Source organism: Cydia amplana, chromosome 11 (assembly GCF_948474715.1).
Source record: "Cydia amplana chromosome 11, ilCydAmpl1.1, whole genome shotgun sequence".
NCBI classification, from domain to species: Eukaryota; Metazoa; Arthropoda; class Insecta; order Lepidoptera; family Tortricidae; genus Cydia; species Cydia amplana.
Genome location: NC_086079.1, coordinates 311,809 through 329,620, shown reverse-complemented (window position 1 = coordinate 329,620; position 17,812 = coordinate 311,809). Strand labels below are relative to the sequence as shown.

Sequence of the window (17,812 nt, the reverse complement as noted above, 5' to 3'; positions counted from 1 at the left end):
TTCTTCGGGTTTGTGTGGTGAAAAATTTTGTGTTTCACTCGAGGGCAATTTTTGTCTAACCCTCGGGGTTTGAAACCCTCACTATAACTTAAAGATTTCATTTTTACTCCGAAAGTCCTTAACCGATTTTATTGAAATTTGGTACGTATATAAATTTATCTAAATCGGTGAATCAAAGAAGGACGACATTTTTGTAAACAGGATAGTAGTGTCAATGTCTTGCGAGGACTTCACCACCGAGTCGTCATCGTCGCTAACATCCTCGCCCACGACTTGGTTGTCTTCCCCGTCCAGCTCCACAACGTCATCCAGCTCATCCTCCTCCGCGCGAGCAAAGATTTTCGCTGGAACATTATCAAATGAATAATTAGTAAAAAAGACAGAAGGTAGGAACTAGAAAGGTATAATTAGAGAAGTTGATGTATAATTAAAATTAAATAATTGAATTCAACAAAAACTACTAATTTTAATTGTTTTACTGTACATATAGTAAAAACCTAGATACAATACACTTAACTATTGAAGGATGTTCTCTCTGAACAATAAGGTTTTAAAATGTTCTGTTAAGAAAACAGCATTAGTGAGTATAAAGAAGGAAAATGGTGTTTATTAATCTACAATGTAACTCAAGGACAATACTCTAAGAAAACTTTAATAAATCAGGAAATACATAAGATACCTCAATGTCTGAATGTGGTTACAACAATAATTAGCCTGTCTACAATATGGTATCAAATAAACCTCTTACAGTACATAATACAGATATATACCTAACATTCCTACTGTTGTACATGTCAATTAATAGTAAAATTTCAATATACCAAAATACCAACATATGAAGAGATCTGATAAGAAATTTCATTCATTTTCCCTTTGATAGCATAGATACCATTTTTCTAAATAAAATTACTAAATTGGTATTTGTTTAAACTGCACATAAAGTTGACCTCACATTGCAGATGCCTTGCAGTGACCTAGAACTTCACTAAATAGGGCAAATCTGTAAGGTTACCCTACTGATCAAGTTTTTATAAATCCGTAAATCATTCACATAAATTCAACTTTAAATGAAATAAAAATTAAAACCAAGATTTAAAATATTTAAAATACCGCATTGTAAAATTATTTTTCACCACGCCAGCGCTCTAAAAACTAATGAGAAAGTTGAATATTATTAGAATAGTCTATTGTCTATTGACTATGACTATAGTCTATTGACTATTGACTATTGTCAATAGTCAAAATATACTTTATTCATGTAGGCCTTATTCACCTTATTAAAGACCTTATTCACATTTGGGGCAAAGTAATCAGATACGATACAAGTTTTGAGTTGTTTCCTTATGTTAGGTGGCAGAACTTACTTTGAAATTATGATTTTGAATGATAAATATTGAATGACGTTAATTTGGATTTGATTTTGTTTGATATCTTCAAGTTAATATTTTCTTCGGGTTTGTGTGGTGAAAAATTTTGTGTTTCACTCGAGGGCAATTTTTGTCTAACCCTCGGGGTTTGAAACCCTCACTATAACTTAAAGATTTCATTTTTACTCCGAAAGTCCTTAACCGATTTTATTGAAATTTGGTACGTATATAAATTTATCTAAATCGGTGAATCAAAGAAGGACGACATTTTTGGGAGTAAATAAACTAAAAATTTTAATTACAAAAATATAAAAAGGAGATAAGATTAGATTACGTTGAAATAATGTAAACATACATAATATACTAATAGATTCAACGAAGTCAAAAGTCATTCATTATTTAAATACAATTGCTTTAATTCAGTCGCCTTTCTGCCATCAGGCCAAATAGTAGTGACTTTACTTAATCAAATATGGCAAATAGAGGTGATTTTCAAATTTATAAATTACTAGAAATAATCCAGACTCCAGATTAGTTATCAATGAGATATACTCGCATTGCCCAATTGCTATACTTGAGCACATTCTTGTGTCATATAATTTAAGAAAAGTGAATATGCAAAAGTGTAGTCTGGATTATTTAAGAAAGAATAGAAACAATATTTTTTATTCGATTAGGTAACTAAACTAAAAATTGTGTTTCAGTTGGATCATTCTGCCTGAGCACTTTTAGTAGGCGTTTGAGCAGTGCTCCTTTGCCAGCTTATAATTTCAAACCGAAAAATTATGAGGTAAGTCTCTAATTGACCGAGCGTTAGCGATGGTCTCTGTTTCAGCTTGGGCAAAAATACTTTCGTATGTACGGATGTTCTCCTCTGGTGGTCGCATTTCTCAACAGATTCTTGTGTAATTTTGTAAGCAGGTTTGATAGGTAGATATAATTTTTCGGTCGTTTCGTTTTTTGGAAAATGAAAAAAATGGCGGAAATTGATATGATAAGTGCGATACCACAAAATATAATTTACAGGGACCAGATTACGACAAAATAACTACGCTGACCTACTTCTAGATGACTTAGAAACTTGATATTTGGCATCAAGGTAGACTATTAGGTGCATATAGAGGGAAAAATCGGAAAACTGGAAATTATTGATATTTCGATGGAAAAAAAAATATTAATACTTATAGACCAAATCCTAACCCACTTCTAGATGACTTAGAAACTTGATATTTGGCATCAAGGTAGACTATTAGGTGCATATAGAGGGAAAAATCTGAAAACTGAAACTTTTTGACAATTAACCGCGCGTTAGCGAGGGTTTCCTTTTCAGCTTAGGCAAACTGCTTTCATGATGAATACTATAGTAATTTTTGTACAAAAAGCAAAAAGTAATGATATCCCAACAAAAACATAAATGTGAAATGAAAGCCAAGTTCAATAGGTATTAAGAATATGTGTCGTTGTTGACTCGCCGACAAAAAAATTGAGATCTATATGGGTGCCAAGTTCTGTGCTGTGTAGAAAATCCTGAAATTATAAAGGATTTGTCTTGGCTAGTTTTTAAAAACAAACCAAATTTTTGAAAAATAACATAGATAAATATATATTACCTATATGCCTATACGTAAAAACTAGCCAAGACAAATCCTTTATAATTTCAGGATTTTCTACACAGCACAGAACTTGGCACCTATATAGATCTTAATTCTTTTGTCGGCGAGTCAACAACGACACATATTCTTAATACCTATTGAACTTGGCTTTCATTTCACATTTATGTTTTTGTTGGGATATAATTTACAGGGACCAGATTACGACAAAATAACTACGCTGAAAGCAGCGCACATACCTCCAGCCGTATATAATGTGTATAAAAATCCTGTACTTATCCACCAAGGTCACATGCAGTGGCTATTTGACCACAAAGGAAGAAGATACTTAGATCTATTTGGAGGCATTGTTACAGTTTCAGTAGGGCACTGCCACCCGTGAGTAAAACTTATACTTAATCAAAGCAAAACCATGCGGTCATTATCATTATCAACTCACAAGTATTGTTTACATTTATTTTCATGTTGAGATTTTCTTTATTATGCATATATCGCATATATAAAAAACTAACATATGTGAATTCTGAGCGTGCTCACTTAACTTAATTAACAAATAGTGTAAGTCCAACTTTATGCTCACTGAATAATAAATATCACACGTGTTTATTTTTATGTTTATCCATTTCACACCTCACGCGATTCGCTTAACATAACATTTATTTAAGAAACACAATCTTATCTTGTTGCTAAATATTTAACAGATTGATAACCTATTATATTAACAAGGACATCTTAATTTACAGAAAAGTGGTAACGGCATTGAACGAACAAGCAAACAAACTTTGGCATACGACAAACATTTATAGACATCCAAAAATTTATGATTATGTTGAAAAACTAGTATCAAAATTTAGTGGTGATTTGAAGGTATTTTTTTTGTTTCAAATCAGGATGTAGGTACAATTCACTGTGACTAAGGTACAAACTGTGCTCGAATAAAATAAAACTGACCAAACGTACAGTTAGTTACTAAGCTTTATATCACCTTTCTCAGGTGGTTTACTTGGTAAATAGTGGTACTGAAGCCAATGAATTAGCTATTCTGCTGGCTAAATCATATACCGGTAACAATGACATTATCTCACTGCAAGGCAGCTACCACGGGTACTCCAACACCATTCAAGGGCTGACCGCAACGCAATGTTACCGGATGCCAATCCCTGTTCCAAGCGGAATACATCATGTAAGTTTACAAGAACGTTTAACACAATAGAAAAATGGTAATTAAATCAAGTTAGGCACTTAGTATTACGTGCTTGTTTATTTTAAAATTAATTAACAAACAAAGTTAAAATAAAAGTTTCCAAACTAAGCGAAGCATCTACAACTTCTTATATTAAACAAGAACTTATGTTGAAACAGGCTATGTTACCAGACCCTCTTCGCGGTATCTGGGGAGGCTGTAGGGATTCTCTATCTCAAGTGCCAGGATCATGTTCTTGTCCAGGGGACTGTATCACTTCTGACAAATACGTCCATCAACTAAGTGAGGTAAGATACTTTTCTATGTAAGTGTAATCTATTATCTACGAGATTTTTTTATACTTAAAAACATAATTTTATAATTTCAGCTGATAGATAACTCGATTCCCAAAGGAAAAGTAGCGGGATTTTTCGCAGAATCGGTACAAGGAGTAAATGGCACTGTTCAATTTCCCAAAGGATATTTGAGGAAAGCTGCAGAGCTAATACGTAAAAATGGCGGTATTTATATAGCCGACGAGGTACGAGTACCTATGCTGACACCCAAAGGTCGTAAAAATGTATTATTAAGTTAAATTTTGTAAATATTTAGTTCCGTTTCTTTTTAATATTTATTGCAGGTTCAGACTGGTTTTGGTCGTATGGGTGATGCGTTTTGGGGCTTTGAAACTCATGGTGTCGTACCTGATATTGTTACGATGGCAAAGGGCATAGGAAATGGTTTTCCACTGGCAGCTGTTGTCACAAGAAAAGAAATAGCAGATGCACACATGCGTGCTACTTATTTCAACACATTTGGTGGAAACCCTTTGGCTTCAACAGTTGGCGAAGCTGTTTTAAACGTAAGCTTAGCCAATTTCACAACAAATTCGTAATAAGTAGACTGTCATCCTCATTTCAATCCAAAATATCCTATCATCAACCTTTATTTTTACACAGGTAATCGAAGAAGAGAATTTACAACAGAACAGCAAGGTTACTGGACAATATTTCATAGAAAATTTAATGGATCTTCAAAAGCTGTATCCGGTTATTGGTGATGTTCGTGGTAAAGGTTTAATGCTGGGAATTGAATTGGTGGAACCCGGAACAAAAGAGGCTTTGAATGTAGCTAGTGTCTCTGAGATACAGGAAAATATGAAAGATCTTGGAATTTTAATTGGGCGTGGAGGAAGATACAACAACGTAAGTATAGCTGTATCTGTAAAATTTAATGAAGCTCATTCATCATCAGCTTGTCATTCGTATAAAAAGAGCCGGTCTTTTAACACATTGATAGATCCTTTTAACCAGTTTTAAATCAATCGAAGATTGAAGCGCACTGATATAAAATCACCTGCTGCGATTACTAGTACCTAACTAGTTACCTGTAGCGCTTCTGCCAGTCCTGCCTCGAAACCAAAATTTCAAATAATCTATGATGCGGAGACCTGGTGCTTCGTATTTTAATAAATCTTTGGTTGCAACACTTGCAGCAAAATATGTGCTTTGTATGATATTTTTTTTTATTGGTTGCAGGTACTGAGAATAAAACCGCCTATGTGTATCACAAGAGACGACGTAGATTTTACCATTTCAGTGTTGGATAAGTGTCTGAAGCAATCCTCCACTAATTAAAATGTATATATTAACTATAGTCCGTCAACCAAATCTTGTCAGTAGCAATGTAAAGCAAACTAAAGTAGGGCAACACTCAAAGAGCAGTATTGCGCTAAGAAAAGCAGCAATGTACATCGAACCAACAGATTTTTTTTTTCCGCTGAGCGCGCCCTGCGTACGTCAATTCAAATTGTCACTCGCGGTTTATTGAAAAAAATTGAAACATGGACGGACAATTTAAAAGCGATGTTAAAACAATGTTAATCAAAATGATGAACAAATTTGAAGATATCAAAAACAACTGCTTATATTCTCTTTGTTCCCTATCTATGTCTTCTAAGTTTACTAAAATAAAATCATATCAAAATGCAGATAATTAGATAGTGCATATATTTGTTATTTACAATATAATATGCCACTTGTTAATGTAAATTAGTGTACTGTTCTGGATGAATATGACATACCTGTGTAATTTTTTTGATTGGTATATATTGTACAATATACATATTAAAAATAAAACAACTGATATTTGGGTGTTTATTTAATTTAAAGGTAAATAAGATAAGGGTCACTTTTCGACTTGGTTGCGTTGTACACGTACATAAACCGCCATAGGTAAGTATTGTCTGAAAAGATACTACCTACTACGAACGCCTTATATTGGGTAAGATTTAATCCTGCAACAAACATGTATGGATTAGGTAGATATTGCGAAAGAACGGCGATATAATCAAGGCTCTTAATACTGTTTAAAAGGTTTACCTTTGTAAATAGTCACAACTGATTGCTGAAAATATTAGACATGTGGGCCTATGGACGGTTTCCAGGACACAATTTATGGTCTTGTTGGATAGATTTAGGCATACGTTTTAATTTTATTTATGCCTTTTAACCCTAAAACAAAAAAACCGAACATAATCTTAAAAGTTCGAAAGAGTTCTTCCAATACTTGTCATAACCTCAATTTTTAGTAATGTTTACCATCAACGCCAACGAGCATGATTGTACATTGTAGGCCCCTTAGCTTTGCTTATTCTTATTTAATGTATTGGTATTTAATGGTGACAGCAGAAATATCTCTTGAAACAGAAACGATTCAGAATGAAAACCAAATGAAAACAAATAAGGTGACGGCTGTCATTCACGATCCACATTCCACAGATAAAACACAGATGACACGCGTTTTGGAATTATTTGAACACAGTGTTGCTAACCCGCGATTTTTCAAATTTGCCGCCTTTTACTACTGACAAGATTTGGTTGACGGACTTTAATAAGTAATTGATGCTTGTGTCTTTTTCTAAATATAATTAAATAAAACTGAAAAACAAAAACCGTTTATTTATACATAACCGGTATAACCGGTATTTAAACATCACTATTAATTAGTCATCTATTTTTTTTTAACAATTATGCCCCGGATACTAATTCTCTAAGCCAGCTTCGAAAACATCTCAAGATCTCAAGAGTAAAGCAAAGAGTAGTATAATATTTATATGAGTAAAGTCACAAGTTTAAATATATTGGATATTTTCCTTTGATTTTCTGTATAATTAATCGCGCTCGACTTGGCGGGGGCACTGCCGTGCCCCCAGATAATTATCGTTTTTAGTAATGTCAATATAAGGTGTTGGTTAATTCATGGTTAATTACTGAACGAAAAGTTTGACAGTTGACAACTTAGTCGAATCAATAGGAAAAAAATACGAAAATAAAAATAAATTAACTTTTGCCTCCCCTCCCGGTACTATTCTATTTCTACAGCAGTGATATTAACTAGAATTATCTCTCAAAATGGTTTTCAAATGCCAGGAAGATAGTTTCCTAAAGGAGGTAAGTAAAACGCCGGCTAAATGTATCATGCCGTATTAATGAAGTTTTCTGGTGAAAATCACATGCAATGTTTTCAGTTCGAGTCGAAAGTGGTCGCATGCGAGAAAACCAAGGAGCCAATAATAGAATACGGGAAGACATCGAAGTTCGAAGGATATGCGGTCACTTTAGAGAATACTATACTGTTTCCTGCCGGCGGCGGGCAGGTTAGTGTTCAATTAAGTAAATACTGTATATATAATTTTTTTAAGTATACCAGATTGGTAGCTAACAAGGATATAGCTATGGCCCACCTGATGATAAGCAACTACTGTAGCCTCTGGACTCGTATGGCTCCTCGTCCTTCGACTCAAACTTACACTATTTTTTTTTTAATATTTTAGCCCCATGATATTGGTAAACTAAATGATGTGGAAGTGCTACAAGTGTTGCGGAAGGGTGAAGAAGCCGTGCACTTCACAAGAGAGCCCTTGGAAGTTGGCAGTGTTGTCACGCAGCAGGTCGACTGGCACCGGCGCTTTGATCATATGCAGCAGCACTCAGGTTGGCATACCAATCGTAAATAGCCCTACCCTACCTACCTGGCCTTACTTTACCTTTCATTATGCCCTTGTCAAAAATTACCTGAACCTGCTACTGAATTAATTAAAGAGTCCATCAACGTGCACACTAGCGCCACTGCTAAATAATCGTGATTATTTAAATTTAACGAAATATATTTTAAAAAAATAGAGCAAAACAAGCAAAAACACGGTCACCCATCCAAGTACTGACCCCGTCCGACGTTGCTTAACTTCGGTCAAAAATCACGTTTGTTGTATGGGAGCCCCACATAAATCTTTATTTTATTCTGTTTTTAGTATTTGTTGTTATAGCGGCAACAGAAATACATCATCTGTGAAAATTTCAACTATCTAGCTATCACGGTTCGTGAGATACAGCCTGGTGACAGACGGACGGACGGACGGACAGTGGAGTTTTAGTAATAGGGTCCCGTTTTTACCCTTTGGGTACGGAACCCTAAAAAGGGGACCACTATGTACTCTATCTTGTATTAAAGTACCTTTTGAATAAATCAAATTAGTTTCTATGTTTCTGGATTCGTCAATCTATGCGTCCAAAGTTAAAACGGCCGTTTTTGTTTTGAGTTTATAGATTGACGAATCCAGCATCATAGCAACTAGTTTGATGTATTCAAAAGGTACTTTAATACAAGATACAGTACGTAGCGGCCCCCCTTTTTCCTTTTTTAAAATATCCTTCGTTAAATTGAAATAAGCACGATTATTTAGCAGTGGCGCTAGTGTGCACGTTGATGGGCTCTTAATAACACTGAAATTCCATATTTCTAGTTATGATACAGTATGTACCATTTATAAAAATAACTAATAGTCAAAAACTTTTTTCTCTAAATTTACCTAAAAACTTCAATTAAACTCTAATTAGTTAACATCTATTGGCATTAATTGAAATGCGTGATGAGTCCTTTCTTGACGCATCACAAATTACTAATTAATTAACTCATCCTGTTCAAATTCCATGATATTTGTAATTGTATGACCTTGAGCCTCAATGTTGGACAATTTCAGGTCAACACCTCTTGTCCGCCATCTTGGAGAAAGAGTACAACCTCCCTACTACGAGCTGGTGGCTCGGCGAACTAGAATGTCATGTTGAGTTAGACAGTGTGACGGTAAAACAGAATGTTGTCCGGGCGGCTGAGGATCGCTGCAATGAGCTCATACGGCAGGCGAGGCCGGTGGTGGTCAAGATTAGTAGGAAAGGTGATGAAGCGCTTGATGAGGTCAGTCACAATTCCGTCCGTCCGTCCGTCCGTCCATCCGTCCGTCCGTCCGTCCGTCCGTCCGTCCGTCCGTCCGTCCGTCCGTCCGTCCGTCCGTCGGTCCGTCCGTCTGTCACCAGGCTGTATCTCACGAACCGTGATAGCTAGACAGTTGAAATTTTCACAGATGATGTATTTCTGTTGCCGCTATAACAACAAATACTAAAAACAGAATAAAATAAAGATTTAAGTGGGGCTCCCATACAACAAACGTGATTTTTGACCGAAGTTAAGCAACGTCGGGCGGGGTCAGTACTTGGATGGGTGACCGTTTTTTTGCTTGTTTTTTTTGCTTGTTTTGCTCTATTTTTTGTTGATGATGCGGAACCCTCCGTACGCGAGTCCGACTCGCACTTGGCCGGTTTTTTTATATTAAAGAAAACGCCATTTTAATGACACACTTAGAGAAAAGGGTCTTCATTGCAGTATCTATCAGGGGACACTTTTATTAGAGGGGTGTTCATTTTCGAGTCTATTAGAAGGGTAGGGGGGGCGCTCAATTTGGCGTTAACCTTTTCGACGCCGTGTCAAACACAAAAGCTGTCACGCTGACGCCACGTCACCGAAGTGTCAAAACTGAAATTGAACTTTATGCATATGCACGTAGGTCTATGTTGCTCTGTGGTCTATGACCTATTAATCGGTCTCTGGCGTTGAACCTACGGTGCGGATATATCGGTCATCGGCGTCCAAAAGGTTAATTTTCTTTTGCGCACTTAATTTTTTGTGTTGATTACTGGAGGAATGTACATTTGATATGTGTCATACACTTTTAACTTTGAATATGAAAATCAGTCTCGAGTTGGAGCATAAAGCATATACTTATGGGGGGATTAAAAATATCTAAATGTATTTTTTTTTATCTTAATTTTTAAAGGGGTTTTGTCACACAGTGACCATGTCACCCCTGTAGTGAGATCAAGTAATAATGTAGAAGCGTAGCATTACTTACACCACTACATTATTTTTAAGTACAGGTTGCACATCATCCTGGCCTCGTCCGATAGAGGCGATGCCAGGACGACGTTGCAACTCCCTAAGTTAGTAGTTTTGATGAATGTCATGGCACTCCTCAGCGCCTCGTTGCGGACAAATTCCATCAACACATGATGGACGTCTTCTATTTTATCACACTCGGAGCAGTTTGGTGTTGCAGCAAGTCTCATCAGGTGCTTGAATTTGTTTGATGGAATGTGCCCGGAACGAAGCTTAAGGAGTGATACTACCTGTTTCCTACTTAGTTTTTTGTCAAACCATGGGACCTGAGAGGCTGACATTGAATTGTTCTGTACCAAATTCCTTCAGTAAGCGAGCGCTCATCAAAGTATTCCTTCCAAATTTGTCTGCAACTAACCCTAACTTTACCTAATACTTCGCTGTGCACTGGAAGACAACGCAACGGAATACCGTCGGTTATTGCAAGTTTTGCTGCTCGGTCAGCCCATGGCACCAACATGAGATGATGATGATGATGGTATCCATTGTAGTAAATGTATATATATATCTTTATACACTGTATACACAGGCGCACACTAGAGGCCTGCCCGATGACTGCATCGCCACCATCCGCGTGGTCTCCATCGAGGGCGTCGACGACAACATGTGTTGCGGCACGCACGTCGCCAACCTCAGGTAGACCTTATGCCTCTTGTAATAAGGTCCACCGATGTACAGTTAGGAGTGTTGCTGATTGTACCTGTACCATCCACTGTTAACTGACAATGTTAACCTTATTGTGAATACATAAGGTTCAATGGTAACTGACTGTATGTCGATCATCAGAATCGAAGGATACGCTGCTACGGCAACATGTGTTGCGGGACACACCTCATGTTTGCAACAGTGCCATCCATTGTTAACCGACATATTATGTAGACTCTGGGTTATAGAGCTGGGAAAGGTTGACTGGAAGAGATCCCATATAGGGATAAGTTCGCCTTTGTACATTGTATACTTTCTTTTCAATTGTATCTTAACCTGTCTTATGTACAATAGAATGTTTACGTACATACATAGAGTGTAAACACGCTGAGTTTTCATACGTGACACCTACTTCACGTAGCTTTGCACTCGTTCATGGAATTATAATGCATTGGCACTGGCAAATCTGTGAACACTGAATGTGGTCTAGGTTAGGTTGTACATGTCTATTTGAGATTAAAGTTTAAACACGTGTAGTTTTCTGATACTCATTAGTTTCACTTTGACCTCGACTTTTCAACTCCCTCTTTCTCCTAAAGCCCGTAACCAAAAGTAATGAAAGTGTTATAAAAGTTATCAAGCAAGCTATTTTGTCACCACAGCCAACTCCAGGTGATAAAGCTGCTGGGTTGCGAGCCCGGCAAGAAGGGGAAGACCAACCTACGCTTCGTGGTGGGCAACCGGGTGCTCCAGCACTTGCAGGACATGCTGGGGCGGGAGCAGGCGCTCACCGGGCTGCTCAAGTAGGTGTAGTTTAGGGCAGAGTTCATAACCCGGCAGGTAAAATACTTCTATTTTATCAATAAAAGTTTGATTGATTGATTGATTGATTGAAGACCAACTTACACTTCGTGGTGGGCAACCGGGTGCTCCAGCACTTGCAGGACATGCTGGGGCGGGAGCAGGCGCTCACCGGGCTGCTCAAGTAGGTGTAGTTTAGGGCAGAGTTCATAACCCGGAAGGTAAAATACTTCTATTTTATCAATAAAAGTTTGATTGATTGATTGATTGATTGAAGACCAACTTACACTTCGTGGTGGGCAACCGGGTGCTCCAGCACTTGCAGGACATGCTGGGGCGGGAGCAGGCGCTCACCGGGCTGCTCAAGTAGGTGTAGTTTAGGGCAGAGTTCATAACCCGGCAGGTAAAATACTTCTATTTTATCAATAAAAGTTTGATTGATTGATTGATTGATTGAAGACCAACTTACACTTCGTGGTGGGCAACCGGGTGCTCCAGCACTTGCAGGACATGCTGGGGCGGGAGCAGGCGCTCACCGGGCTGCTCAAGTAGGTGTAGTTTAGGGCAGAGTTCATAACCCGGAAGGTAAAATACTTCTATTTTATCAATAAAAGTTTGATTGATTGATTGATTGATTGAAGACCAACTTACACTTCGTGGTGGGCAACCGGGTGCTCCAGCACTTGCAGGACATGCTGGGGCGGGAGCAGGCGCTCACCGGGCTGCTCAAGTAGGTGTAGTTTAGGGCAGAGTTCATAACCCGGCAGGAAGACCAACTTACGCTTCGTGGTGGGCAACCGGGTGCTCCAGCACTTGCAGGACATGCTGGGGCGGGAGCAGGCGCTCACCGGGCTGCTCAAGTAGGTGTAGTTTAGGGCAGAGTTCATAACCCGGCAGGTAAAATACTTCTATTTTATCAATAAAAGTTTGATTGATTGATTGATTGATTGAAGACCAACTTACACTTCGTGGTGGGCAACCGGGTGCTCCAGCACTTGCAGGACATGCTGGGGCGGGAGCAGGCGCTCACCGGGCTGCTCAAGTAGGTGTAGTTTAGGGCAGAGTTCATAACCCGGAAGGTAAAATACTTCTATTTTATCAATAAAAGTTTGATTGATTGATTGATTGATTGAAGACCAACTTACACTTCGTGGTGGGCAACCGGGTGCTCCAGCACTTGCAGGACATGCTGGGGCGGGAGCAGGCGCTCACCGGGCTGCTCAAGTAGGTGTAGTTTAGGGCAGAGTTCATAACCCGGCAGGAAGACCAACTTACGCTTCGTGGTGGGCAACCGGGTGCTCCAGCACTTGCAGGACATGCTGGGGCGGGAGCAGGCGCTCACCGGGCTGCTCAAGTAGGTGTAGTTTAGGGCAGAGTTCATAACCCGGCAGGAAGACCAACCTACACTTCGTGGTGGGCAACCGGGTGCTCCAGCACTTGCAGGACATGCTGGGGCGGGAGCAGGCGCTCACCGGGCTGCTCAAGTAGGTGTAGTTTAGGGCAGAGTTCATAACCCGGCAAGAAGACCAACCTACACTTCGTGGTGGGCAACCGGGTGCTCCAGCACTTGCAGGACATGCTGGGGCGGGAGCAGGCGCTCACCGGGCTGCTCAAGTAGGTGTAGTTTAGGGCAGAGTTCATAACCCGGCAGGAAGACCAACTTACGCTTCGTGGTGGGCAACCGGGTGCTCCAGCACTTGCAGGACATGCTGGGGCGGGAGCAGGCGCTCACCGGGCTGCTCAAGTAGGTGTAGTTTAGGGCAGAGTTCATAACCCGGCAAGAAGACCAACCTACACTTCGTGGTGGGCAACCGGGTGCTCCAGCACTTGCAGGACATGCTGGGGCGGGAGCAGGCGCTCACCGGACTGCTCAAGTAGGTGTAGTTTAGGGCAGAGTTCATAACCCGGCAAGAAGACCAACCTACACTTCGTGGTGGGCAACCGGGTGCTCCAGCACTTGCAGGACATGCTGGGGCGGGAGCAGGCGCTCACCGGGCTGCTCAAGTAGGTGTAGTTTAGGGCAGAGTTCATAACCCGGCAGGAAGACCAACTTACGCTTCGTGGTGGGCAACCGGGTGCTCCAGCACTTGCAGGACATGCTGGGGCGGGAGCAGGCGCTCACCGGGCTGCTCAAGTAGGTGTAGTTTAGGGCAGAGTTCATAACCCGGCAAGAAGACCAACCTACACTTCGTGGTGGGCAACCGGGTGCTCCAGCACTTGCAGGACATGCTGGGGCGGGAGCAGGCGCTCACCGGACTGCTCAAGTAGGTGTAGTTTAGGGCAGAGTTCATAACCCGGCAAGAAGACCAACCTACACTTCGTGGTGGGCAACCGGGTGCTCCAGCACTTGCAGGACATGCTGGGGCGGGAGCAGGCGCTCACCGGGCTGCTCAAGTAGGTGTAGTTTAGGGCAGAGTTCATAACCCGGCAGGAAGACCAACTTACGCTTCGTGGTGGGCAACCGGGTGCTCCAGCACTTGCAGGACATGCTGGGGCGGGAGCAGGCGCTCACCGGGCTGCTCAAGTAGGTGTAGTTTAGGGCAGAGTTCATAACCCGGCAAAAAGACCAACTTACACTTCGTGGTGGGCAACCGGGTGCTCCAATTAATTATAAGATGTAATTATTTTTGAAAACATGTGTCCCGCCGAGTTTGTTGCCGGTCCCATAATGGGATACCCTCCTCCAATTGAGGGGGGATTTAAATCTTCTCGGGGCAGAGGTGTAGGGTTGGAGCCGGTCTACCTAGCTTTATTTGACGTTCATAAGCGCATTGTAATTATGCCTACTTGAATAAACTATCTTTTATCTTATCCAGCACTTGCAGGACATGCTGGGACGGGAGCAGGCGCTCACCGCATTATTGAAGTATGTTACAGGTTTGGGATAGGCCTCTTTTCCATTCACTCTCTTAACTTTCCGTATTGTATTTAACACATTCATTGCCACCCAGCCAAACAAGACATCCGCGCCAAGCCACAAAATGGTATCGTCTTGGGTCGTCCCATTCGTTTTTCGTCAAGTCCTATTCTGCTTTCGTCACCCATTCTACATTCGTCACAATCGTCGGTGGCTTTCAATGTAGAATGCGTGACGAAAGCAGAATAGGACTAATTTAAGAGCTTGACGAAAAACGAATGGGACGACTCAAGACGATACCCACAAAATTTTCGTCATATAAAGCTGTAGTACCACGATCCCGACTATCGGGTCGTCCGGCCTGTGAACGAAATCATAAAATACCCGATCGTCGGGTTTTCGACACTGAATGTGTTAAATTTTTTTTTATCAATTTCAGGAATGAACCAAAGAAACATGAAGAGTTGGTCCAGAAACTCCAAAAGAATCTCAAAATAGCCAACAAGAACCTGCAGAATGTGGTCTCCGAGCTGGCTCAGTGTGAGGTGCGGAAGATACGGACGGACAGACCGCAGTTCGTCGTCATGTGCAAGAAGGAGGCCACTCCAGAGTTCAACAGGTATATATTAACTGAGTACTTTAAAAATAGTATAGAAAAAGCGGATATTTTTATCTGCATAGAAGTCTTTAAATAGCTAGCTTCTTCCATTTGAGCCTTAGCCCTTCCGTTAGTCATCTTGACTCATCTAATAACCTCCTAAGGCCCAGCCATACAAACGAAACATCCAAAATTTGCCACTCAAATTTGAACCTAAATTGTAGGAAATATAGTTGATTTTGCGTTGTTTGAAGAAAGAAACAAAGCGAAAGCTACTCTGTTCCAAATGTTCCAATTGAACATGGTTTAAATTACATCGAAGTGAACACGTACTATAGGTAGGACCTTGGGCTTTTGGTATCACAGACATGACCTTGTTTCAGGGCCATCTGCAAAGGTTTAGAAGACACGGAGGTGTTCCTGTGCCTGGCGGCCGGGGACCCCGACAAGGCCAAGGAGGCCCAGATACTTATGCAAGGGCCGGAGCAACACTGCCACGCTCTAGGAACACAGTCAGTACTCACCCTAATCCGCCTTCCAATATTGTTAAACATTACAATATCTATAGTTCGTTTTTAGGGTTCCGTACCCAAAGGGTAAAAACGGGACCCTATTACTAAGACTCCGCTGTCCGTCCGTCCATCTGTCACCAGGCTGTAACTCACGAACTGTGATAGCTAGACAGTTGAAATTTAAAAAAAAAACAGAATAAAATAAAGATTTAAGTGGGGCTCCCATACAACAAACGTGATTTTTGACCGAAGTTAAGCAACGTCGGGCGGGGTCAGTACTTGGATGGGTGACCGTTTTTTTGCTTGTTTTGCTCTATTTTTTGTTGATGAAGCGGAACCCTCCGTGCGCGAGTCCGTCTCGCACTTAGCCGTTTTTTTTTGCATTAAATGTTTTTTTGCAGGATAACCGAGTTGCTAAAATGCAAGGGCGCGTTCAAAAACGGCAAGTTCCAGGGAAAAGCGGGCGATCTGAGCGCGATCAGTCAATGCAACAAATTGGTGGCAGATTACTTTAATAATATTTCCTAATTTAAGTTAACACACGAATTGGTGCTATTTTATTATCTACATAATAAACCCGCCGGTTACTGCGAACAAATAATTAGTACATTACAATACAAGGGCGAAAAATAGGAAATCCGCAACGAGTGGCTATAAATTAAAACACGACCGAAAGGAGTGAATATACAGGGTGGATTTTCTTTTTGGGTCAGTGAGGGCAGCTACCAGATCCCGTGCTGCTACGAGAAAACGGTGAATACTTAATTTTTGGTATATCTTAAGAAAACATGAGTGAATAGAGGTAAGTGATGAAGAAGGAATACATTTTTCGGGTTCTCTAATATGTTCTCACTGCTGAGGTGAAAAGTTTTGTGAACTACACGAGATCAAAGTTATTTACATCTCGTGCGCTTTTGAGTCCCTTACTACGCTCAAGATTCTAAATTAGATTCACGAGCGTAGCGAGAACTACTACGTACTATAGAATCTTTCGCTTGCACGGGACTCAAAATAAGCACTCGAAGAAATATCAAACTTTGATCTCTTGTTGTACAAATAACTATTGCTAACCATAGACTCACCATTAGTTCTAATAGATTAATATTGTATGATAATCTTCTTCTATCTTCTATATATATATATATATATATAAAAATGTAAAGCTGTTGTTAGTCTGGGTAAAACTCGAAAACGGCTGGACCGATTTGGTTAATTTTGGTGTTGAATTATTTGTAGAAGTTAACGGAAGGTTTGAACGGTGAGAAAATATTGAAAAATTCAGAGAAAGATAGTAAAAACAAACAATTTTGTTTTCCCATACAAACTGCTCGTACCAACTTACCTGTCAAACATGATATCGGTCCTGTCGGCACGGTACACTCGAGTTCGTCAAATTGAAGATTCTATTAAATCAAGGGTTTTGAATCGATAACATACTTACATCCACAACATTCGAATTATCGCGTATTTACATTTTAACAATGCAAACAATAATAACCAGAGATCGGACAAATTTGCGTCATTGCTAGCAATAATGTGGACATGACTCCAAAATTGATTAAATAATTAATCAATTTTGAAATGCTGAAGAGGAATCGTATGTGGTTAAGATACGAGCTATTAAATGTAGTCAGGCGCTAACATCTCTCTCTGAAATGCTCACTTTAATTTCGTCATTAGTCTGTTGTTAAAAGGAACATAGCTCCAAACCATGTACATTATTTTTATTTATTTAAAATTACAAATTTTTACAATACACTCGCTAATAAATCCTATCTTGATGCTTAAGCTTTGGATTCCTCCGAAAACGGTGCCGTCATATGACGGCCGTCATATAGCGGCAGCAAAAGACGGCCGTCTTTACGGTGGCGACATGTGGCAAGTACCACGGCGTCATAACACACCGTCATCCACCAAGGTCAAAGCGGCAAATTTGAAAAATGTAGGC

At 40.0% G+C, this 17,812-nt stretch overlaps 1 protein-coding gene across 1 annotated transcript; it reads left to right on the top strand.

The window, feature by feature from the left end:
- The first annotated feature begins 1,839 nt into the window (after positions 1–1,839).
- On the top strand, positions 1,840–16,413 carry LOC134652290 (alanine--glyoxylate aminotransferase 2, mitochondrial). The gene is made up of 18 exons (XM_063507463.1): positions 1,840–1,852; positions 2,072–2,157; positions 3,171–3,355; positions 3,721–3,844; positions 3,972–4,160; positions 4,340–4,468; positions 4,549–4,701; positions 4,801–5,022; positions 5,120–5,365; positions 5,699–5,740; positions 7,690–7,818; positions 7,996–8,155; positions 9,202–9,416; positions 10,981–11,087; positions 11,759–11,899; positions 15,194–15,373; positions 15,736–15,864; positions 16,266–16,413. The coding sequence occupies exons 1-18, from the start codon at positions 1,840–1,842 to the stop codon at positions 16,390–16,392; spliced, it is 2,577 nt and encodes an 858-aa protein (XP_063363533.1). The 3' UTR covers positions 16,393–16,413.
- The last annotated feature ends 1,399 nt before the right edge of the window (positions 16,414–17,812 follow it).

Coding starts and splice junctions, on each gene's coding strand:
- LOC134652290 (XM_063507463.1), top strand. Junction 4,702..4,800: donor GTATTTATATAGCCGACGAG/GTACGAGTACCT, acceptor TATTTATTGCAG/GTTCAGACTGGTTTTGGTCG. Junction 15,374..15,735: donor GCCACTCCAGAGTTCAACAG/GTATATATTAAC, acceptor ACCTTGTTTCAG/GGCCATCTGCAAAGGTTTAG.